The sequence below is a fragment of the Sturnus vulgaris genome, chromosome 29 (assembly GCF_052056855.1).
Source record: "Sturnus vulgaris isolate bStuVul1 chromosome 29, bStuVul1.hap1, whole genome shotgun sequence".
NCBI lineage: Eukaryota > Metazoa > Chordata > Aves > Passeriformes > Sturnidae > Sturnus > Sturnus vulgaris.
Genome location: NC_142271.1, coordinates 1,241,046 through 1,266,230, shown reverse-complemented (window position 1 = coordinate 1,266,230; position 25,185 = coordinate 1,241,046). Strand labels below are relative to the sequence as shown.

At 50.0% G+C, this 25,185-nt stretch overlaps 1 protein-coding gene across 1 annotated transcript; it reads left to right on the top strand.

Moving 5' to 3' along the window:
- Nucleotides 1-456: 456 nt before the first annotated feature.
- KLHL12 (kelch like family member 12) lies at nt 457-24,869 on the top strand. The gene is made up of 12 exons (XM_014872850.2): nt 457-540; nt 781-978; nt 7,769-7,922; nt 8,690-8,907; nt 11,935-12,084; nt 14,141-14,255; nt 16,825-16,931; nt 17,803-17,998; nt 18,689-18,847; nt 20,014-20,112; nt 22,886-23,072; nt 23,333-24,869. The coding sequence occupies exons 1-12, from the start codon at nt 457-459 to the stop codon at nt 23,457-23,459; spliced, it is 1,794 nt and encodes a 597-aa protein (XP_014728336.2). The 3' UTR covers nt 23,460-24,869.
- Nucleotides 24,870-25,185: the final 316 nt, after the last annotated feature.

The window sequence follows — 25,185 nt, the reverse complement described above, 5'->3', positions numbered from 1 at the left end:
TGGCTGTCCCCTCCTGCCAAAGGAGAGCCAGAGGGACCCCCTGAGGCTCCTCTTCTTCAGGCTGAGCCCCTTCCCCAGCTCCCTCAGTCACTCCTGATGCTCCAGCCCTTCCCCAGCTCCCTCAGTCGTTCCTGGCGCTCCAGCCCTTTCCCAGCTCCCTCAGTCACTCCTGGTGCTCCAGCCCTTTCCCAGCTCCCTCAGTCACTCCTGATGCTCCAGCCCTTCCCCAGCTCCCTCAGTCACTCCTGATGCTCCAGCGCTTTCCCAGCTCCCTCAGCTGTTCCCGGTGTTCCAGCCCTTTCCCAGCTCCCTCAGCCCCTTCCCCGGCCCCTCAGGGGCTCTGTCCTGCGGATCCCGCACGGGCCGCTGGGGGGCGCTGTGGAGCCCGCCCCGGGCTCGTTGCTCGGCAACCGCCCGGCACCCAGGGGCGGGGCGCTCTGCGCGCGGCGCGCTGCGATGACGCAATCAGAAGGCGCGGTGCGGGGAGAGGGAAGGGCGGGGGGAGGCGAGGTGTGCGGGCCGGGACCTCTCCCCGCGGTGGTGAGTGCGGCCGGGCAGGGCCGGGCCGAGCCGAGCCGGGTCGAGCAGCTCCAGGCGGGGCCGGGCTGGCGGCCCCGGGCTGCCCCGGGCGGGTGTCGCCGGGGCGGCCGCGCCGCGGGGTCGCGGTGGGCGGGGGCGCCGGGCGGGGCGGGCGCTGAGGGCGGGCGGGGCGGCGCGGCGGCAGCGCCCCCTGTCGGCGGCGGGCGCCGTGCCATGTGGCCGTGCTGGCTGTGCCCGCAGGTGCCGCGCGCCATGGCCCCCCCCAAGGACATCATGACCAACTCCCACGCCAAGTCCATCCTCAACGCCATGAACGCCCTGCGTAAAAGCAACACGCTCTGCGACGTCACCCTCCGCGTGGAGCACAAGGACTTCCCGGCCCACCGCATCGTCCTGGCCGCCTGCAGCGACTACTTCTGCGCCATGTTCACCAGCGAGGTCGGTGCTGCCGCCGGCCCTGGGTGCTCCGTGGGTGGAGGAGGCAGGGCCGCCCAGTGCTTGGGCTGTTCTCTGTTGAGCTGCTCAGCAGCTGGGCCAGGATCTCTCCGTGGGGGCCCAGGATCCCCTTGTGGTGATCCTGGAGTCCACTGGATACTTCCCGTGATTGCTCAGGATGCCCCCGTTGTGGTTCTTGATCCCTTCATGGTGGCTCTGGGTGTCTCAGGATCCCCCATGGTGGTCCTGGGTTTCTCCATGGTGGCCCTTGGTCTCTCTGGGTTTCCCCACAGTGGCCCTGGATTTCTCAATGGGCTCCAGGTCCCACCATGGTGCCCATGGGTCTCTGTGAATCCCCCCATGCTGGCTCAGGAGCCCTCTGGATTCTGTCGTGGTGGCCCTGGAGCCCTTCGAGGTGATTCTGTGTCCTCTTATGGTGACCCCGGAGCGCTTTATTATGACCTGGTGGGGAGTTAAGAGGTTTTGGCAAGGACTGTGGCCTTGATTGATGGTCTCCTGTGACCACCCTGTGCCCAGCGAGCTGTCAGGCTGACTTGCCAAGCCAGAGAACTCTGATACATTCACTTGTTTTTCTAGTGGTGATTTGTGGTTTCTGTGGTTCTGGGCATCTTTCCTGCCCTGGTGCCGAGCTGTGGGAGCCGTGCCGGGGAGTCTGGGAAAGACTTTCTGTGCAAGGGAGGGTGTTGGATGCGTGCTCTGGGCTCCCCTTGGCACTGGCTGAGAGCTGGGCTGTGCTGGTCTCTTGCCCTGGGGGTGTCACTGGGGCTGGGGTGGCTCTGAGCCCCAGGTGCCGCACTCAGCACATCTCACCTGTGAGCACCTTGGCTCTCAGCCCTTCCTGGGAGACTTGCACTATCTGTGTGCAGTTTCCCTGAGTCACTGACAGGCACAGCTTCAGCTAGAGCTAGCACTCGTTGTTAAACGTCAGATGCTTTGCCTGGCTTTGTGTTTATAAGTTTGAGTCAATCTTTGCAGCTTTTTCTTATGGAAGATGCTTTCCTTATCTTACCACCTTGCCTATTAGCAGGGAGAAACATTAAGTAACTCACAGGTCCTAAAGCCCTCCCTGCTCAGGCAAGAGTCATTGCAGCAGGGAATGATTTTTTTCTTTGTTTTACCCAGGCATGAAGGCTGTGGCAGAGCTGTCTGTGTGCCCACTTCTCTCAGTGCTGTCAGGGCAGCAGGTGTCTCAGTTTTTACAGTCCTGTGCAAAGAAACCAAAATGATGCATGTGTGGCCTGACCATAGACCAGTATATTTTTTTGTCCATATCTTTATGAAATTTGTAAATTCATCAGATTTGTGCTCTTTCTCTGCATAAAGGAAATGTTGTTAAATGAAGAAAACACATAAAGCAAATTCAGTCTCTGGAGGCTGAAGTTTTCTGTTCTCCAGTAGCCTTAGGTGCTCAGGAGTACAGTAGAGTATCTCTGCTTCTCTGGGTTTGCCTCCACGTTCCTGTCAGTGCTTTTGGCTTCTGGACTTTGTCTAGGCAGTGTGCAGAGATTCAGTCACTCTGTGTGCTCCAGAACGTTCTTTGTGGCTGCTAACAAAGGCTGGTGGTTGGTGTGCTTTGGGTCTGGAGCTGAGATGTCTCTCCTTGCTTTGCTACACTCACCTTAATGTAACATCATAGTGACCTTCATTCAGACATGTAAATCTTCCTAGGAAATTAAATTCTTCCTGGGAAAACACCTGTGCTCAGTAGGTAGAATTACTTTCTCTCTCGTGTTCCCACAATGCCTCTGCTGTAAGGGATTTTTTTCCTTAGTTTGTGTTTCTTTCAAACTTACTTCTTTGTTATGGAAACCCTAAAATGACCTACCTGCCAAGGGGCACACAATTACAGAGTGTTTGTGGGAGAGCTTCCTTCCAGGAAGGGGCAGCTTGGTAAGCCTCAGAGTGGACATGTTTCCTGTGTGTGTCAGCTAGTGTGTCGGGGCCTGTGATGGGACAGTGCTTGGACATTCTCCAGGCACTTGTGGGTGCAGGGTTTGGCCAGGCTGGGCCTCCAGGGAGCTCAGAGTGTGTGTGGACTGCCAGGCCCTGCCAGGGCTTCCTCAGCTCTCCATCACTTGCCTCCTGCAGGTCTGGGCACTGCTTGGCTGCTCTGATGTGCCAGGCTGGGCTGCACGAGGCTTTGTTCAGAATTGATCTCGGGATTATGCCATGGCATTCCTGGCACTTTATCCTGGGGTTATGGCACAGTATTCCTGGTGCCACATCTGTGCGTGGCCAGTGCAACACTGAGACTGTCAGCAGATTCTGTTGTCATAAAGAACTGCCTTCACCTCTCTGTGTCTTAAGTTTCCTTCCTTCTCTCACTTCTGACTTGTAACATTTTAAAAAGTTCTCAGTCTAGCTTAGTATTAATTCTTCCCATTTTCTGTTCCCATTTTACAGAATGAGGAGAAGCCACTGATCACCTGATGAACCCCAGGCTTTTTACAATACTTTGCTTTGCCCCTGTGCTGAGCAGTGTGGGAGAACTGAAACGCCATCAGTTTTACCTGCAGGGTTGTTCCTTGTAGTGAAAATTGCAGAGCAGTTTTATCTCCCCTAGATCTTGGTTGTGCACTGGTATTTGTCTTTGTCTAGCCAAGTTAACATAACTTGGGATCTTTAAAGAGCTGATCACTGGCTCCACCTCAGAAAGAAACTGTTCTGTCTTCTCTTAGAGGCTGTGTTCTAGAAATTGAAGGGTTCTTTCCCCCAGAACAGAGAAATATTATTCTGAAAGTAAACAGCTGTTGTTTCCAGGTTCTTACACGGTGAACTTCCCTGTGCTGTGATTGGTGTCCAGGGTACAGTGAGCCATACATTAGCACTGTCATGCCAGCATTTCTCTTCCCCTGTGAGCAGAAATTGGGGCTTATTCCAGTACACTTCGGTGTATCTGCATTAGTAAAGGCAAAAACAAGAAGTAGCCTTATGCAAGAAAGGAGTTGCAAAATTTTAGACCTATTCTCCTGCATGATTGTTGTGGTTTAGCTCCAGGCAGCAGCCAAGCCCCTTAGAGCCTCCTGTTTGCTCCCCAACCAGCAGGATCAGGGAGGGAGTCAGAAGGGTTAAAGCTGGAAAATTCATGGGTTGGGATAAAGACAGTTTAATATGGAAAGCAAAAACCACACAGGCAAACAAAGCAAAATCAGGAATTCACTCCCTGTTTCCCATGGGCAGGCAGGTGTTCAGCCATCCCACAGAGAGCAGAGTTCCATGACATGTAACAGGGACTTGGGAAGACAAACACCATCACTGCAAACATTCCTCCCCTCCTTCCTCCTGCCCCCCACTTTCTATACTGAGTGTGATGTCCATGGTCTGGAGCGTGCCTTTGGTCACTGTGGGTCATCTGTCCCAGCTTCCCATGCACCCCCAGCCCCCTCTCCAGCCTGGCAGTAGGAAAAGCAGAAAAGGCCTTGGCTCTGTGTGACCACTGCTCAGCAATAACAAAAACATCTCCATTATCAGTCCTACACTCAGCACAAATCCAAAATACAGCCCCATGACAGTCACTGGCAGCAAAGTACATGCCAGGCACTGGAAGGAAATTAACTCTTCCCAAGCCAATCCCAGCACAATGATTTGTGGAATGGAAGAGGCACATGTAACCTGCAGCCCCTGCCTTAAAGCTTTCAGCAGTTTGGGCATTTTGAGGTAAAACTCCTGAGGCCTCGAAGTCACTCTCCTTAGTTGTTTTCCTGGATGCTGCAGTTGATTTGGGGATGTGTACTGCAGCACACTTCCTATGATGTTAAAAATGTGCTTGTATGAGTGAGTAACAATCCCTGGCTACTTTGCTCCCTTCAGGGAGAGTGAGCAAAGCTCTGATACTAAACAACAGAGTGGGAAAACAATCTGAAATTCTGACTGCAGAGATGTCTGGTGCCACTGAACAACCTTGAAGGTAAACAGTGAACACCTTGGAGAGGAAAGCTGCCTGGCCTGTGTGTTGGTTAGCATTGTATGACCATGATTTTGCATTCTGAATCCGAGTATGGAGCTGCATGGATGAATGAGGGACTGTCTGTGTCCCAGCAGCCCAGCACTGAGCACTGCAGGCAGTTCTCTAATGCTGCACACACAGGCTGGAGCTCAGCTCAGAGTCCTCATGAGCCTGAAAGGCTGGGAGAATTGGGATTGTTGAGTCTGGAGAAGGCTCCTGGAGGGCCTTCCAGTACCTGAAGGGAACCAACAGCAAGAAAGATGGAGAGAGGCTATTAGGCTGTTTTCACTGGGGTTACAGGAGAAAGGAGAATGGCTTCAAACTGACAGAGACAGTCCATGGAAGGTCCCTTCCAAGCAAGACCACTCCATGATTCTGTGTTCAGAATCAAGTTGTCTTCACAATGAGATCCTTCTTTAAGGTATGATGTTAGGATCCCAATTCTGCATCACACACATGAGGTGAAGTTACATTAAATACTTCCTTCCTTCTAGGCAAGCTTAGCATGTGAGTAAGCTGAGCAAAATAACCAAGTTGTGGAGTCTAGCAGAAATACAAGGGAAGCAGGAAGTAATCATCTGTAGAGTATTAGTGTTGTCCTCATGGTTTGTGTTGTGGTCAGCAGTATAAAGAGAGTATGTGCATGACTGATTGTGGGTCAGGAGCTTCTTTATCAGCTCTAGGCTGATGTGTGAAGAACTGATGCTTACAGCTGTCAGGAGATCAATAGAAGTTTGTAACATCTTTGATCCTAAATGTGTATGGTCAACGTCTCCATTTGCTTATTGGAGTCATCCATCTTGTCTGATCATTTCTGAACGTTGGTGGCATTTGTGTCCTTTGTGGTACAAATATCTTAGTCTTGATTGAGGAATGTTTTGTCTGGCCCAAGGCAGGAACTGGTTTTAGCTTTCTGAATGCAATGCCTGGCCTGTCACACAACAGGTCAGACAAGGTAATTTGCTGTTCCTTCCCAACTTTGGAAGCCATAAGGTTTGTTCACTGAGTCAACAAATTTGAAAGGCCTCTTCCCTTAAATTCCTTCAAGGATCACCATTACCTCCTGTACCTCTCTAGTGCAAGTGAATCTCTGCATCATAGGCAGGGCTCAGTCCCAGCAGACATCTCTGCTGTGTCATGGAGTGCTTCTTCCACTGCTCTTTTCTGTGTTCTGTATCACCTCCTTTTTTCCCCAGCTGTGGCAGATTTGCAGCTCAGTGGTGGTGCTTTGGCCATGCTTTCTGCTCCCTGAGCCTCTGTCCAACTGGCTGTACCAACTTCAGGCTCATTCTTGGCAAGAGAAGCCACGGGCTTTCACCTGCATTGTGCTTGCACTGGTGCTGACTGCTCCAGAAGTCAGGGGCTGGTTTTGCAGTGTGCCACAGGAAGATCATTATCTGTTGAGGTGCAGCCTTGCTGCTGAGCTGGCAGCAATGTGCAGGGTGTGATCAGTGAGCCCCCAGCCAGTCCATTGGTCAGGAATCATCGCGTGCTCTGCCAGCAGCTCTGGAGGCACTGAACCACGAAAATGATGCTTTGTGAAATGTAATGTTTTGTGCAAATTTGATGGATTCACAGAATTTGCTGTTCACAAAGATTGACCGTTGAGAGGGTAATGTTCCTTGGAAAAAATAATTATTCTAAAATTAATCACAGGGGTGATAAAATAGTCAGGGGACAAAGTCTGGATTGTGTAAGTGCCATCACTGCACAAACTATCATTTTACTTAATTTCATTTTAGGAATGAAGTTCACCATAAGCTTGAAGAGTGAATTGGGAAACTGAAGAGTTGAGAAGACTTTTTCTTTGGTTTGGTTTTAGAGTGGAGTAGTGAACATGTCCAAGTGTTGGAAAGGAAGATTACTTGTCAGTAGAATTGACTTGTTCAAGTTTAGGGGTGGACATGCCCAGGGGGAAGTTACCAAAGCTCAGGCAGAAAGGATGTCCTACTTATAGGGGTCACAGAGATGCCAAATTTCTGGGCCACAGAGACACTTGACAAAACTCTCAAAATAAGAAAGAAATTGATAAATCCAGCTCAGCAGCTGTGCTGAATTCAGCTCTGAATGGGTAGAAGGTAATTCTAGCAGGGTCATGTCGTGATCACTGACTCACAGCCACCAACTCCAGAAGTCCCCTGACCCAGAGGAAGAGAAAGACTGAGCATGGGACTAATTAGTCTAGGAAGCAAGGAAATCGTTAACCAATAGAAGATAGAAGGCTAATCAATAAGAGAACTAGGTAGCTTGTAGCCAATGAACATTAATGCCTTTGTTTGCTAAGATGTATAAATAGTAAACAGTTTTTCCAGTCATGTGCTGGCTTTGGGTATTGGCCCCCAGCCCCCTCTCTGTGCTGAACTGAAATGAATCAAATACCTGGACTCTGGGTGTGGACTGGCCTCTTTCACACCGGGTGAAAGAACCTGGTTTGGGCCAACACTTAGGTGGGGACTCCATGTGAGCTGCAGGGTGTCACACACATCCAGCTCAGAGAGGAATTCCCTTGGAGTACTGCATGGAAGAGACACTTTAGTTGTCTTGCAAAAGTGACACATGTAATCTCTGCTGACTCAGATCTCAGGTTTTACTGTGCAGTGTGACTGTCCTTTTGATCCATAAAGAACTTTGTCTCTTACTCATTCTGTAAGTGAATTCTGTAGGGGAATTCCCTCCTTCCCTATATCCTTTCAGTGAGCACCAGAATAGAAACAACAAATCTGTATTGAAACCTCTAACAGATGTTCTTTTCAAACCTGCTGAGTGTTGTGGGCTTTCTGATCACATTAATGAAAAATAAAGCTATGTCTCTCTTTTAATTTACAGCTCTCAGAGAAAGATAAACCCTGTGTGGATATCCAGGGCCTGACAGCCTCCACCATGGAAATCCTGCTGGACTTTGTATATACAGAAACTGTGCATGTGACAGTAGAAAATGTCCAAGAATTGCTGCCAGCAGCATGTCTGCTTCAGCTGAAAGGTAATTCAAGGATTAGCACAAATTGCATCATTGCTGCTGTTTAGAGATTTGGTTTGTTTGACCTTCTGTGCATGGAAGAGAGATCTGGGGAGGAATGATTTATAAGTTGTTACGTCAAACTTCTCTTTTCTTGTGTGCTGTGGTCTCATTGGTAGAGGAAGGGATTTGGATGCAAAACAAAATGGTAAAGCAGGTTCCATTCTTTGGGCAACTGTACTTCTGCAGGAATATTCCCAAGAGGAATTGTGAGCTGTATAACACATCAATTTACAGCTCAGTTACATTACTATAATAAGCAATCCTAGATGTCATTTGACCTGCCATCACAGTATGTCTGGGTCAGTAACAGACTGGTTGTTGTCATTGCACATGCATCTATGGATCTGTCCCAGACAAATCCCACACAACTTACCCAAAAGTTATCATAGATCTAGAAATCTGGTTCCATATCCACTAGCAGACACATTAGTGGTTTATAATCCATGAAGCTGAGTACAGCTCACATTGGAGTCTTCCTAGTATCAGATTGATGTCATTTTTTCATTGGAATAGAACACCCAGAGCTCAAACCAGCCCAAACACGTGGTATGGCTGCTCCAAGTGTCTCCACAATCTCCAAAGCAATACATGCATGTGTGTGTTTCTTTTTACTTTTTATTTGAATTGGATTTTCATTATTGCTCAGAACTTTCTTTTTTGAACCCTTGCCAAAGCAGTGGATTGATAGTAAGCGTGCAGTGCTCATTCACCCCTCCGATTTTCCGTAGGTGTGAAACAAGCTTGCTGTGAGTTTCTAGAAAGCCAGCTGGATCCATCAAATTGTTTGGGCATTCGGGATTTTGCTGAGACACACAATTGTGTGGATCTAATGCAAGCTGCAGAGGTCTTCAGCCAGAAACATTTTCCAGAGGTGGTTCAGCATGAAGAGTTTATCCTCTTAAATCAAGAAGAGGTTGAAAAGCTCATCAAGTGTGATGAAATTCAGGTAAAACCTGAAAAGTACCATTGCTGTGCAAAGCATTGAAGTAAAACATTGAAACCAGTCAGTACTTAGTTCATACTCCTGGGGTGGACTCCTCACACAGTTCCTGAATTTGAAGTTTAATTTTCAAGAGGCATCTATTTTTATTTTTGCTAGTTTGTAATTCTATCAATACCATATAGCTTCTCTGTAAGAATTTGTTGTCACACAAATGTTTCTTGCAAGTCAATCACAGTGAGTTAGTTCCCTTTGCAGAGTTATTGGCCCTTCATTCCCTCCTTTCCCTTCAGAAAATAAGTTATCTCAATGCCTACATTTCAGAAATAGCCCCAGGCTTTACCTTCTGTTTGCCTGCTGATCAGCAGCACAAGGAATCCTGGGATGGTGCAGAGTGCTCTGACTCTGCAGGGAGTGAGAGGGAGATTTGGTTCCCTGAAGGTGAGCTTCTGAAGGATGTGCTGTGTGACTGGAACATGTCAAATACTTTTTTCCAACTTTTTTATTAATAACTTGAACATTCCCTGGTAATGAGGACAGCGTTCAATTACTTATTGAGGTGGATTTTGTCTAGAGCTGATGTTCACTGCAGTTGAAAGGCTTGAAGCAATCACTGCTCAGAGTTCAGGGGATCAGGGATGCTTGGAAGCAAAGCAGTGTATGGGATGTCTTTGGTGGGATTCCTAAAAAGCTGGTACAGGGGTAGCCAGAGGAGAAATGTTGATTATTCCTTGAAAGTGGTCTTTAGCTATGCTAACATGCCCATGTTAATGAGGCTGCTTGAGAAAGAGCATATGAGACAGTGGTGAAGGACCTGGCTCCAGCTGGGCTCTGCAGTGGAGGAGGCTGAGTGTGTTCGGTGTTTGATAAGCTGCAGTTTTGTGCTGTGATAGGCTGACCTGTGGGCTGTGATGATACTGAGAGCAGCTTCTGGGCTGGGAGCAGAAAATAATGAGGAACTTCAGAATGACCCAGCCAAGCTTCTTGGATGATTTGCTCAGGAAAAATTACATTCCTTGAGGATTGGAAGAGCTGGTTCAGACCTTGCAGCAGGAAGTGTGTTGGGCATGCACGGCCCTGCCTTTAGAATATATGATAAGTAGGACAAGGGAGGGGATTCTCCCTTTCTTCTCTGTCCCTGTGAGACCTCACCTGGAGTGCTGTGTCCAGATCAGGGGTTCTTAGCACAAGAAACCCGTGGACCTGTTAGAGAGGGTCCAGAGGAGGCCACAGAGATGCTCTGAGGGCTGGAGCCCCTCTGCTCTGGAGCCAGAGCGAGAGCTGGGGGTGTTCACCTGGAGAAGAGACAGCTCCATGGAGACCTTATAAAGGGGCTTATAAAAAAGAGGAAGAGTGACTTTTTACATGGGTAGAGAGTGATAGGACAAGGGGTGACAGTTTTAAAGAGGAGAGATTTAGATTTGATGTTGGGAAGAAATTCTTCCCTGTGAGAGTGTTGAGGTCCTGGCGCAGGGTGCCCAGAGCAGCTGTGGCTGCCCCATCCCTGGCAGTGTCCCAGGCCAGGCTGGACAGGGCTTGGAGCAGCCTGGGACAGTGGAAGGTGTCCCTGCTCATGGCAGGGGGTGAAATGGGATGGGCTTTAAAGTCCCTTCCAACGCAAACCAGTCTGGGATAAGAAGCAACTCTCCTGCTGTTCCACACACAGAGGTGCTGTGTGGAATCAAGAGTGTGGTGAGGGAACACCCTCAAAATCTCTGGGCTGCTCAAGAAGTGCAATGACAGGTCCTCACTGTGATCCTGCATTTAGTGTTACTCATCATTTATCAGAAAATACAAATGATTTAATGAACAGTAAAACTGTTATATATATCTGAGGACATTCAGTTCAGGAGGGAATAAATCAACACAGGATTATTGCATTTAAAGGGGAGGTGGGAGAATTGGAAACAATACAGTAGTCTGCTCTCCTTTTGTGAGCTCTAATTGTCCTTTCCTTGTAATTCCAAGAGAAAGAGGCCATTCCAAATTACACTGTAACAAATATAAAACAATGGCATAGAAGAATGCCTTACATAATTAACTTCTGTGCCTCCCTGCTTCAAAACATTCTGCCTGACAGCTTCAAACTGGACCTCAAAGGGGACCAGGCATAGGCTGGTGGGAAGGCTCGGTCCTTTAATCACAGGCTCTTTTATCTTCATATTTAGTCTCAGTTAACAGACTTTGTGATAATAAATTAATGTCTGATTTCCTTTTACTTTGGGTGATCTGATAGATGTACAAAAATAAAACTAGGTCTAAGTAATATATAGTTGAGATTCTTACAATTCTTTTGCTTTTGGTAATCATAGGTGTCTAAAGCACCTGTGGTTCTCTAATAATATCAAATTTGGATGGTTTAGTCAGCGTAATCTTCAGAAGTGGTGTAAGCACCAGCATATGCCAGTCCTAAATGGAGACAGAAATAAACTAGTGATAAAATAAACAGTAGAAATAAACATTAACATTCATGCCCTGGGATTCTCCACTCTGAAATCATATGTGGTTTTTAAAAGGTGGATTGAAATAATAAGATACCTTAAATATTTTTATTTTGAAATAAAAAGATACCTTAAATGTTCCTGCTCTGGCTGGAGTGTGTGAGGGGCAGTGCATAGGTACAGGGCTGCTGGGGCCTAAGCCAGACACTTGGCTCTGGAAAGGAAACCTGGATCTAATCATCTCTCTGATAGGACTTTGGATTTTGCAGGACCACAGCTCCTGCTTCCGAGAATTGGAGGAGCTGCCCTGTGAGTTCCCACTGGTCAGTGGATGGAGCTGTCAGCTCCAGGCTCTACTCCACACTGGCTGCTCTGGGACTTGGGCTGCCCATTGTTGATCTCAGCTGCAGGGGAAAAAGCAAACACAGGTTTAAGGAAAAGGAAGTGAGAGAATTCACTGTGCTTATGGGGGTTTCCCTGAGGGACTCATAGCTGAAGGGTCCTGCTCCCTTGCTCGCTCGATGCTGTGTGCTCGTGGCAGTAGCTCCGGTGTTGTGCTGGCAGCTGATGAGGATGTGGCTCCTGTTGGCAGGTGGACTCGGAGGAGCCGGTGTTCGAGGCCGTGATCAACTGGGTGAAGCACTCCAAGAAGGAGCGAGAGGCGTCGCTGCCGGAGCTGCTGCAGTACGTGCGGATGCCGCTGCTCACGCCGCGCTACATCACTGACGTCATCGACACCGAGGTACCGCGCTCACTGCTGCTCCTGCCTGCTCTGCTGGACACTGGATGTGCTCAAAGCTCTTTCTCTGCTGCTGCTGTTTGTTTTGACACTGTGGAGCTGTCCCTGCTCAGCCGCAGGGCCGCTGTCACACCGAGCAGTGCGTGCTGTGCTGGCAGTCACGGCTGCAGGGTGCCCTCTGCAGAGTCGTTAATTAGTCAGCTGTCTCTGCAGATATCCACAGCACCTTTGTGTTGTCATCTGTTACAGTCTCCAACAAGTGCTTTCTGCCTTCATTCCTGAGTGCTAGCAGGTCCCCTTCCCCAGGTTGAAGAATGCTGGCATTGATCTCAGGGAGGTCATGGCTCCTCAGAAGGTGTCGGAGGTGCAGATGGCCAGCAAGTAGCTCTGAGTGAGAAACACAGCAGCTGTGTGGGTTCAGGATCAGCACAGAGCCAAGAGCCAACGCTGCTGCTTTGTGTTCTGGGATGATGCAGAGGCAACCCAAAATGGGGATGATGCAAAGAGACAGTTAAGCTTTTCAGTGCAAGTTTAATTCCAGACAGGAAATGGTGCTGACCCCGGGCAAGATTTCAAAAGAAGGCCCTGAGAAGGTCAAACCAGCCTTCAGGTTAGATGGTGATAGGATGTACTCAAGCGTTACTAGCCCTTGTCACCTGACAGATGCAGAATGGTGAATGACAGTTTCTGTATGTCAGGAAAAGGCTGGTTTAGCAACAATCATCTCAGATGTGATAGATCATGGAAGTTATTAAACCAGGACAACCTAATGGGCTGTTGTGTTTGGTTGTGCCAGAGCTAAAGGGTGTTCAGTCAGATTGTCATGGTCCACTTCACTGAAACTGAAGCTAATGGATAAGGGACTGGTACCAAACAAATAGATCTGTTCCAAATCCAGCCTGAGACTGAGTGTGTACAGCCCTCAGTTCTCAGAATGAATGTGCAGGGTGACCTTTCCAGCCTGGAAGTGCCGCACGCTGGTGGCACTTCCTCAGCTTGGGACAGTGTGGACAGTGGAGTGTTGGCCCCATGTGGCTGCTTCACACAGACACCAGGAACCTGTAGAGGTAAATTGTGGTTACTGTGCTGCAAAGAGAGAGAAAGGACAGCAACACACACGGACCTTTTTGTGGAAAAAAGGCCAACTTTATTGTATGGATAACTTGTATTTAAAGTGTGTTATGTGCAGCTAGGACAGGACAGTAGTTCATTGGACAATTGGGAAAAACATCCTTGGGACAGCACCTCAGGATTGTATCCCACAGGAAAGACACCAGGTGTTAATCTTTATTATGAATTCCACTCTGTTTGTCACCATATTATCACCCTGGGAGACTCCTCCCTAACTGAAGCTGCAGTCAGCTTGTCAGCCTGGGAATGGAGCTGAGAGTCAGGAGAAATCCAGGCCTGAAAAGAATTTCCAAGCTGTAATTCCTTAGCTCTCTAAATGTGTGTGTCTACAGTAAATCTGAACTTACTGAAGCAGCATGTACACTCCACACCCAAGGGAAAATGAGTGCTGAGCTGAAGGGAGGTTGGTCCAGGCCCTGGCCTAAGGGAGGGAATTACACAGTGTTGTGCAAGATGAGGCTGTCCTTGGATGCCCCTCACTCTTCAAGAAGACCTCAGTGCTTCTGTTGCCTCTTCACAACTGCATGTCCCGTGTGCTCAGTGATCAGGGCAGTAAATCAGCTAAACAGTTTCACTGTGCTGTGCTCCCCATCTCTTCTCCAATGGCAGGTGCAGGGCAAGTATATGGGGCAGATCAAGTGTTGTTTCACTGCCAGTTCCGCTTCCTAGTCATACTTCTGCTGGCTTAAATGGAGCAGAAGTGGCTTTTCCTTAGTGCTCCAATGCAGCCATTTTCCTTAAGGAGCCTTCAGTGCCAGACTGTGAGGATGGAGCCATATCTTCTCAGCTGCAGTCTGAGTTGCCTTTGCATTTCCCGCACACAAGTCCTTTTCATGCTGTCTGAGCTGATGAGAGTTGGCTTTAGGACAGTTCTTCTGAGGTTTCTTAAAATACATTGCATGTACCAGTGACTCATGTTTCTCCCCAGCCTTTTATACGCTGCAGCCTGCAGTGCAGAGACCTCGTAGACGAAGCCAAGAAATTCCACCTTCGGCCCGAGCTGCGGAGCCAGATGCAAGGACCCAGGACACGAGCACGTCTGGGTGAGCAGCAGGGAAAGGACCCTGAGACGGGCCCGGGCACTGGCAGGTGGTATATCAGACACCTTGTCCAGTGCCTTGTAATTGTGTTGATGTTCTTCACAGCAGTAACTTGTCATTCCATGGTCCCCAGTGGGGCAGAGAAGGGACTGGAGCAAAGGACAGAGGTGCCTCTTTTAACACAGCACGATTGCTTAGTGCCAGTATGGGGACTAGCTGATTGCCTTTAATCCCACGCCCCTGCTCGGGCCTTAAAACCAGTTTTCTGAATCGCTGGTCCTGCAGATACATTTGTTCCAGCATGCAGCTGTCCAAGAACTGTGGGAAGAGTTTCTTCCTCTCTGAACAGGCAGGTATCAGAGTCCAAAATAGAGCTGAGGTGAGTGACAGCTGCCTTACAGTGACAGCAGGTTTCCACAGCGAATTGAACAGGGGAAGGTGCAAGGAGGGAGATGGAGATGTCCCTCTTCCCCTTCAGAGGTGCTTTTTTTTTTTCTCCCTAGCCTTGTTAAGGCAAGTAAATGATATCTTCCTTTATTTCAGTAACTCCTACCAAGCATGGTCACTGAATTGTTCAGAAAATCCTTGTCTTAGGGCTGTGAGCATTCAAGAGCAACATAAATATAGGAATGACCTACAGAAGAAGGAAAAATATTTTACAGGCTTCTTCTGTGCCGTGCCTGTGTCCTGGTGCACTCCCAGGGCACTGCCATCAGTGCCAGCATGGACCACTCTCCCTGCAAGGAATCTTCCCTGTGTGTTCTCCAGTGCTGCTGCAGCTGTGGTGGAGAGAAACCCCAAAATCCCTTCGTGGCCTCTTTTAGGGGACAGAAAAGAGTTTAACCACAAGAGGAGGAGGGCAGATTAGGTTTGTCAGAGTCACACTGATCAGACTTTTCAGGCCTGAAAGGAATATTGTTGTGCTGTTCCTGCATAGTCCAGGCCTCAGCACATTTTGTGGGAATTCCTATGCCAGTTTCAAAGACCTGCACTTCAGCTCAGCCTGTCACTGGCATCAGCCTTCCAGTATCTGAAGGGACCTACAGGGAAGCCAGAAAGGGACTCTTCATCAGAAGCTGCAGCAATGAGCCAATGGGGAATGGTTTCACACTGAAAGAGGGGAAATCTAGGGAAGAAATTCTCCCCTGAGAGGGTGCTGAGGCCCAGGCACAGAGAAGCTGTGGCAGCTCCATCCCTGGAAGTGTCCAAGGCCAGGTAGGACAGGGCTTGGAGCAGCCTGGGATGGTGGAAAGTGTCCCTGCCCATGGCAGGGGGTGGAATGGGATGAGCTTTAAATTCCTTTCCAACACAAACCATTTTGTGATTCTGTGATTTCAGAAAAACACATTTAATTTTATTCTTAGTTGAAATACTTCACCTGATTAAAAAGACATTTAAAAACTTTTATATTTCTAATTGTACGGGTTAAAACCACATTGGTGCTGAGGTTCATCCTTTGGATACAGCCCCAGCTGTTTTAATTGATTCCATACCATCTGATATCAGCAATATGTCACTTAGAAACTGTGATCAAGGCATGTATTAACTTTGCATGGAAGGAACTGAAGTGATTGCACTTTCAGCTGTCTTACTGGAAAGGTGACTTTCCAAGATGTTGGAGCTCTTGTGAATCTTTTGAATCTTTCCCAGTTTGGTTTTTTTTATATATATTATTCTTCATTTGAAGTGCCAGCGGTTTTTGCTTTGTGACAAAGTCTTGTTAAATGTTTGTTGCTTGGTGTTCAGTCCTTGGGCAATGAAAGGCTGGACTGTCGTAAATTCCAGTGATAAACTTCCTGTTCCAGAAAGGGCCCAAGGGGTCGAGGGGATACTGAGCTGTTCTAAACCTGAGACAGAAGCTTGCTTCCAGGCAGTGATTAGAAGGGAAGTTAAAACTCTCCAGGTCACATCTGTTCTTAGCAGTGGTGGAGGAAATAAGAAAAATTCAGAGAATTCTTCTCAGAAAAAAGAAAGTAGAGGAAAGGCAAATTTAAATAAAATACACAAGACTGAAGAGACAATTCCTGGGAAAATATTCAATTAGTTGTCCAAGCTTCAGACAGCCTGACTTGTTTCTCATTTACCTGGTGAACAAAGTCCCCTAATTCAAGTCTAGATGTCACGTGTCACCAAGAAGAGACTTTTGTTGTGAGGAGGCTGCAGGGAAGCAGCAATCCTCTTACACATTCCATGGGGTGCTGGGAGGTTTGGGAAAAACAATGGAAAGGATACAAAAGGACATAAAAAGGAGTGAACTTCAGCACCTATCTGAGGCAGCTTGTTTTCTCAAAGTGCCTCTGATGTTAGGAGAAACAGCCTTCCAGCAGCCAGTTCCTCACACCTCAGTCGATTGTCTGCCACATGCTCTGAAGAGTTTCTCCCTTCTCTTCCTTGCTGTGCACAGAGGGAGTGTCAGTGCCTGAGCCAGGTCAGGTCCCTTCTCCATAGCCGAGACGAAAACCGGGATTTAGAGGCAGCTTTGTGCCGGGGATGGCTCAGAGTTTCTCCAGGTTGTTCCCCTGAGGTGACCCTTTGGTTGTGGAGGGATTGACGTGGCTTTGCTGTCCCTCAGGAGCTAACGAAGTGCTGCTCGTGATCGGCGGCTTTGGCAGCCAGCAGTCCCCCATTGATGTGGTGGAGAAATACGACCCCAAGACCCAGGAGTGGAGTTTCCTGCCGGTAAGGGACTGTTCTGACCAGGCTGTGAGCAAACACTCATCCTGCAGCACCAGCTGGGTAGCAGTCTCCTTGGGCTGTCCTGTGCAATCTGCTGAGGATTTCTGACAGAAATTCTTCGGAGATTTACGTGGTGGATGCTGAAACCACTTCAGCGTGCAGAGTGACTGAGGGAGAGGGGGTTGTTGTCATAGACCTGATCAGCTGAGCCTGCAGAGACCCACATCTTGGTTGTGGGAGTGAGAACTATCATGTTTCTTTAGTGAAGGGGTGTTAAGCTTTAAGGTTAGTGATGATAATTGGAATGTCAATAGGAACAGTGTAATCAGGCTGCTGCGTGATCCCACTGCTTGCAGTGTTTTGGAGCATAATGGGAAGAGAGAATTCCTGCACTGAGGAGTATTTCTACCCAAATTAAAATCACACTTAGCTGTGTAAAATGGTGGAGAACTGCCTCTTTTTTAATATCGCCAGTCAGGACAGACTCAGTATCAGCTGGTGTTCCAAAAGTCTGATCTTTTTTGGAGGCTAAAAGCTTCATCAGATATTCAGAGTCCCCACTTTTCCCCATTACCAGTGTCTGCAGGAGCCAGTGGGAGGTTAACAAAACGTCCCAGATGCATCAAAGGCTATGCAGCAGCACAGGATAAATGACATTTAGTGTGAAACATTTGAGTGCAGAGAGACATGGTCCTGAGAAGAGAGCATGGCAGGGCGAGGCAGGCAGAGTCACTTGGGCTGTGTCCTTTAAATGCATGGTGCTGCCTGCTCTGGGGCAGTGGCCGTTTCCCAAAGGAGCAGCAGGAGAGCAGTGTCGGTGTCGATGCCCGCTGCTGCTCCTGTCTTTGACCTCGGTGTTGCTCTGCTGTCCCAGAGCATCACGCGCAAGCGGCGATACGTGGCCACGGTGTCCCTGCACGACCGCATCTACGTCATCGGCGGCTACGACGGGCGCTCGCGCCTCAGCTCCGTGGAGTGCCTGGATTACACCTCGGATGAGGATGGCATCTGGTACTCCGTGGCTCCCATGAACGTGCGGCGAGGGCTGGCAGGAGCCACGACCCTTGGAGGTACGTGCTGGTCACTGCCAGGGCAGAACAGCCTGATCAGCTCTGGCCTGAGATGCCCTGAGCTGGTATGTGAAGAGTGAGCTGGCTCTGGGGGAGGAGGGGAGCCTGGGATTCTGCCTTCTCATCACTGGGATGCTAAAATGGAAAACTTGCCCACATATCCTGAGAGGAGCTCTGCCTCCGCTGCATTCCTGCAGCATGCATCTGTGAATTGGGGGAAAGGAGCTCTGTGAGAGATTATAAAGTGGGAAGCTCTGAGGGTGGTGACAGTGTTGGGCAACACTGAGCACAGGACACCGAATACAGCTGTGACCATCCAGTGCTGGAGTGACTGGAACATCTGCAGGGAAGGAATGAGGACTTTGGGGACGTACTGACATGAGGCTCACCATGGGCGGGGTTTGGATTTGGGCATGGCAGTGTTCCAGTGGTTCTGCAGCATGAAGAAAAATGGCTGGATTGTGTGTGTTCTCTTTCATCCATCAGCAAGAAGCAGATTTAAAGGCCAGATGGGACTTGTGTTTGTTTGTTGGGCCTGTGAGCCAGGCTGAGGAGCCTGGGTTCATCTTGGCTCTCAGTGTGCCACAGTCTGTTTTCTGTGGTTTGCAGTTGTAGCTTTGCTCTGTGTGTGAGGGCCCTGCTGCCCCATGTGCATGGCTGACTGGCTGGGTGCCACCTCTGTCCCTGCAGACATGATCTACGTTTCGGGTGGGTTCGATGGGAGCCGCCGTCACACCAGTATGGAGCGCTATGACCCCAACATCGACCAGTGGAGCATGCTGGGAGACATGCAGACAGCACGGGAGGGAGCAGGGCTCGTGGTGGCCAATGGAGTGATCTACTGCCTGGGTGGGTACCCTCAGCCCCTCTGGGAGCTGTGCAAAGCCTGCCTTTCTACACAAGTGACCATTCGAGTGCTGCCTGAGCAGCACCAGCTTGTCACATCCAGGTTTAACCTCACTGGGCACTCAGAGCTGTGTCAGTGAGTGTTACCTGACCTCACTGTGCCCATCACAAAGGCTTGGACTGCAGCTGCCACATCACTGCAGGGAATGCTGCACACTGCAAATGACACACATTTACACACACAGCATTTGAGGGATGGTGGAAGGGGGGAGGATAAGCAATGCCAGCTGAGGCTTTGTGTGGCCTGGGCAGTGTCCAGATGCCCAGAGATGAAGCAGCTAGCCATGGGATAGAGGGTGCACCTGTACCACACAAAGCAATGGTGGCTATAGTGCTCCAGAAATGAGCTGTCTATTCTCCAGCTTCTTCCTGTAGCACTCATTTCAGTTTCAGAGCACCACACCAGCAGTGAGATTGCCAGAGGACAAAGCACTCTGAAGCTTGTTCTGTGGGTCACCTTCTAGGCCGCAGAAAAGGCAGGCCCAGCGTTGCACCCACATCTGTTACAGTCCTGTTCCTGGGGAGTCACAGGTCTTAGTTTCATAGAACCACTGAATGGTTTGGGTTGGAAGGGACTTAGTCTCATTCCACCCCCTGCCATCTAGACTAGATTGCTCCAAGCTCTGCCCAACCTGGCCATAAACCAACCGTGTTAATTCCTCTTCCTCATGCCGTCCCCCAGGGTGGATGGCATCACACTTGTCCTTTGCAGGGGCTGCACAGAGATTTTAGTATCCACTTGTGAAACAGCTCTTGAGAGATCCCAGTCTACACCATTCAGCCTCGTGCAGCTGCAGCATAGACCTGGGAGCTGCTCATCTGCAGGGCTGCACCAGCAGTGGCCTCGGTGTGCTTAGAGGCAGCTCCATGGGGCTGGCCTGGTTTGCTGGTTTGGGGAGGTGATGCTCTTGCTCTCCCACATGGCCCAGTGCAGTGGTGGGGCAGAGGTGGCTCTGGGCTGGCTGCAGGATCCTCTGCCCCACCAGGCCAGGCTGTGCTGATGGCAGTGCCACACTGTGCTTGGGGCCCACCAGGCATGGTACTGCTCTCTGCACAGAAAACATTCTCCCCAGGTCAGCCCCATGGTTTGCTCCTGTGTTTCGTTTCAGGAGGCTACGATGGGCTGAACATCCTGAATTCTGTCGAGAGGTATGACCCCCACACTGGACACTGGACAAATGTCACTCCAATGGCCACCAAGCGCTCAGGTAAGAGCCCCCAGTGCCTCAGTGTGTTTCCTGCTGCACTGAGGGACCAGTCACTCCTGGTGTGTTCTGCTGCCCTGGAGGATGCCCTGGCCCCAGTGGGAGGGTTGGCTTTGAGAAAGATGATTTTACTGGCTTGAATTCCCAAGGGAAATACTCATTTTCACATGCCTCCATGCCATGTCAAGGTGTGTCTAGAGGAATGAGGTGGCAGGGTTGTAGGTTACAGGCAGGGAGATGAAATGCTGTGTGACTTCCACAACAAGGAACAATGCCTGACAGGGAGGAGAGCTCAGAAGGCACAAACTGACCACAGTGCTGGGTCAGTGCTTGTCAGCTGCACAGGACATGGTGAAGGCAGGTGTGCCCTGCCAGGCTGCTCCTCACCTGAGCCCTGCTCCAGGGCAGCACTGCCAGAGCAGTGCCACCCAGCAGTGGGGTTACACCAATGGTGCAGTAATACAATAATTATCCCCCACCAACTCTTCACTTGTTTCTCTGCCTGGTGTTCTATCCAAGCTTTAAGTTGGCTGTTGTATTTAGGACAAAAATCCAGTTTAAATCCTACTTTTGGAGTATCTTTCTGTTAAAGCTTTCTTTCATTTCTCAGAGGAGTTGTTGTGGGGCTCCTGCAGCTCCTGTGTGCCCAGGTGTGTTGAGCTCCTGCTGTTGCTGTGTGCCTCAGGCTCCTGCCCTGCCCTCCAGGCCGTGCTGAGGGGCTGCCTGGCCCTGTGCACAGGAAGGTTGCTCTGTGCCTCCACACCTGTGTGGCTCCCAGTGCTTACAGTTATGTGCTTAAACCATCTTCCAAATCCCTTTTGAAGTTGTTTTTTCTCTGCTTCTTTCAATAACTGGCCCTCACAGTCAGCCTGGGCAGCACTGCTCCATGTGATCCTGAGCAGTGTTCCTGGTTAGGGACAAGTACTGGGTACTCAAAAAACTGGGCTCTGTTCCAAAACTATTTCAGTTTCCTGCAGTGGCATTCACCAAAACCCCAATCTTTAAATAATTATTCCTGTGACAGGGATATTCCTGTTAAGTGTTGGTTTATCTGCCAAGAATGAATTTAAATTAGGAGTTAGGCACTTTCCACATCCAGGAAGGCCATACATATAAAACACAGGATAAAATCTGCAGGTTTTTCTAGGTCAGAGGCACCATGTGAGACTAATCCATGAATCTCTAGGAAGTTTGAGGATCAGATGGCTTTCCTCAAGGAGTCTGCTTTGGGCACCAGAGAAGGCTGACTTTGGACAAGACCAAAAGCAGAGTTCAAGGCAAAGCTTTCTACAACAGGCATTTCCCAAGTGTGTGCACCCCACAGGAGCTGGAGGCTTTAGTAGCTGTGCCTTGGCTGCAGCATGAGCCTCTTGGTGCCACAAGCCAGCAGGAACCTGGTGAGGCTCTTAACCCCAGCACTGGCTCACCTCGTTCTTCCTTGGCACTGTGACCTGGAGCACCAAGGTCTGAAATGTGGGTGTGCCCAAGGGCCTTTTTTTGCCCAAGTTTTTGTGCTACCACTCTGGTACTAACACCCCTAACTACTTACACCTTAGACACTTGCAACCTTCATCCTGGTGTCAGCTAAGTCTGTCCTGGTGACCTTGGACCCTGTAGGACTTCTTTTGCCCCCCTTTTTAAAAAAAAAAAAAAAACCCTCTAAGAGTTATCCATGTGCAGGTCTTTGAATTCCAAGACCAGGACTAAGAGTAATCTTAGCTTTATTCACAGAGATCATTTCCTCCTTGTTTCTTTTCACCTTTTAGGACAGATGCTGGAGGGAGGCTACCTCTCTTGGCCATATTGCATTGCTAGACCCAATTTCTTTGATTCCCTTGATTTGGTCTCTTCAGCCAAAGCTCCTGGAGAGCCCACTGTGCTAGCCTGGCCACTCCCAGCTGTTCTGGTGCTCTCAGCAAGGACAGACAGGGAAAGCCAGGATGCCTTTAGTGGAACAGAAGGTCTCTTATACCCTGTTTGTAAGGAAATAGATCCATGCCCTAGAGCTACAGGGTAGTTGGCTCATTTCCTTCAGGATATTAATCAGTGCAAGAGTTCCATGTTGGTGGTGACAGCCTGACAGGGCTGACTGTGTTCCCAGGTGCAGGAGCCCCTGAGGCCACGAGTGCATGGTAATGTCACAGTGTCCTCCAGTGCTGTACCTGAAGGGGCTGCCAACGAGGAACCAAGGCTGGTGGGGGTTATTTGCTACTGGTTTCATAAATTCCCAGTTGGAGCAGCATATTATCGTCTGCTTTCACTGTGAGAACACCTGTTCAGGCAGCTGCTCCAGCCACTTCTGCCTCTGTAACAGTGTAGAAACCAGTTTTCATTTTGTCTTCCAGAGGAATAATGTCAGGGAAATCTCTCCTCCAGCTTTGTATGGAGCAGTGTGCAGCTACTCTCCAGGCCACAGCCAGGAGCTGTCAGAAACACCAGAGGAACCTGTCTCTGTGCTGCCTGCCAGCAGAGCAGGCCTGGTGCTGCTCTGTTCACACACCTGTGCTCAGGTGTCAGCCCAGGTAAATCTCTTGTGCTGCTGTGCTGCCTAGGCCCCCCATGCCACAGAGTCAGCAGTGTTTGGTGGACTGAGATGTTTTCATGTATCGTATTGGAGACAACAACAACAGAAGACACAGTTATAAGCTCGTTTGGGAGAAGTACAAGCATAAAAAATGTCCTGTGAAGAGGGAATTGACCTGTTCAGCCTTGTGACAGCGAGTCTGGTGCTGCCAGTGTCACTTGTGGGTGTGACTGTGCCACCTTCTCTCTGCAGGGGCAGGCGTGGCTCTGCTCAATGACCACATTTACGTGGTGGGTGGGTTCGATGGCACAGCTCACCTGTCCTCGGTGGAAGCCTACAACATCCGCACCGACTCCTGGACCACGGTGACCAGCATGACCACGCCCCGCTGCTACGTGGGGGCCACGGTGCTGCGGGGCCGGCTCTACGCCATCGCCGGGTAAGGCCAGGGCTCCTGCAGCTCTGGGACTCGGGGCACAGCTACTGCCCCTTGCACGGGGCCTCTCCTCTCTGAGAGGAGACACCCACGGGGTCACCGTGCCCAACCAAAACAGCAGCACAAAGGTCCAGGGCCCGGGCAGGTGGGAGAGCAAGGAGTAATGGCAGCCTGATGCAGTTATAATGTGGGCTATGCCTGCTGTATGAGCTCAGCCTCTTCCTCCAGCACCGTCCTTCATTTGTAGCTTTCTGTCCTGGCAGGTACGACGGCAACTCCCTGCTGAGCAGCATCGAGTGCTACGATCCCATCATTGACAGCTGGGAAGTGGTCACCTCCCTGGGCATGCAGCGCTGCGACGCCGGAGTCTGCGTCCTTCGGGAGAAGTGATCGGGAGGGAGCTCACAAAGAAAAACATTCTAAAAAGTCTCAGCTGGAGGAAGAGTCCCAAATGATTTGCAGTGACTGTTCTTGAGAGTTGTGGATGCTGTGGGAATAGGCACCAGAACAGCAGCTTTCTGTGCTGCTTGTGACTAGAGCATGTGCATAACTGTGTGATCTCAGCAGTCATTTGAAAATCAGGGGCTCTGTGGGAAGCTGGAGGAAGGGGATGAATGGGTCAGGAGAAGCTGCATTCTGCTGTTCCTGTGGCTCAGTCTGTGGGCAGAGCAGAGTTGCCCCAGCCTGGTCTCAGGCAGCCTGGTGACCCCTCCCAAGGACATGTACATACCCTTGGGTCACCTCTTCAGTGGGTCCTCGGGTCGCTCTCAGCCATGTGGGTGTGTGAGGGTGAGTCCAGCTGCTCTGTGTTCCAGCTTCAAATCATCGTGTACGTACTGAATGTTCCAGCGTGGGTGCAGAGCCGGCTTGGGTGATGTGTGTGAGGGGGCCTGCACTGTCACTGTGTCTGCAGCGCCTCGCAGGGCTGCACAAAGGAGTCGCAGGTTAAAGCTGTCAACTACTGTGACACAGAGCCTGAGGCCACTGGGGCAGAGGGCAGGGGAGGAGCTCGTTTCCTGCCACAGACGCATCTGCAGTGTTTGTGCTCGTGATCAGGTGCTCAGCAAGGTTCATCACATCGTGTTTCCTCAAAAAGCTTGACAGCTCCAGCTGCAAACAATGTGTGGCACTGGGAGCTTGGCCGTGCCTGTGCCTCACCCTGTGAGGAGGTCACCTGAGCTGAGGCCAGGAGAGTAGGGACACAGTGGCTGCTGCCCACCGAGGTCCTGCTGGGTGAATCACTGGGGTTTGTCCCCAGACCTGAGTCCAGCACACCCAAGGCAGCCTTTCACTCAAGTTCATTGTGTAGGTTTTCCTTTTAGCTAGGATTTTTCTGCTTCCAGGGCTGTTCCAGAGTGACATCCAGAATTCTGTTTCGCCCGTTGTTCTCAGCTGTTTATTCCCCTGTCTCATAACTCCACATCCTGTGACACTTTCTATCCCTGGCCTGGCCCACGAGCCCAGGTGAGGCTCCATCAGTGGCTCACTGCAGCTCATGGAGCACTCCCTGCTCAGCATGTCCTGCCTCACTGCGTTCCTGGGAGCACAGGCTCCCCTCTGCCATCAGCTTGGCCCCACAGTGCCTGGGCTCCATGTAGTGCTGCTCGTTGAGCTTCCTGCTGACTCCTTGCTTGGGGACAGGGTGGGATCAGGGACATGGTAGCATGACCTTATTATGCACTTTCAGCCAATGCTCTGACCTTCTGCGTTTGTTTCTATCACACAAGTGTTCTGTGGTTTTGTTTCCTATGTTTATTTTTTAATGAAAGTATAAAGAATAAAATATTTCCTGAGCCAGTAGGAGTTTAGCTTCTGTTCTCTACCTTCCAGACATAGTCTGACTACTCTATGAAGGGTTTGTGTAAACCATGTGTTAGACAGGCAGCTACCCTCAGGTGTGTCTGCTCTGCAGCTTCAGCCTCGTAGTGAAAAACAGCTGCTCCAGGTGAGTGATGTGTGGCACAGAGACCAGCCAGGCCTGGAGGACTCCCTAATGGAGAAATTTTGGCAGCAGAGAGGAAGAAAACTGGAATTACAGTCAAGAGCAATAATCAATCATCAGGGGCTGAACATAAGCCCAGTTGTGCCCGGGTGGCCAAGAAGGCCAGTGACACCT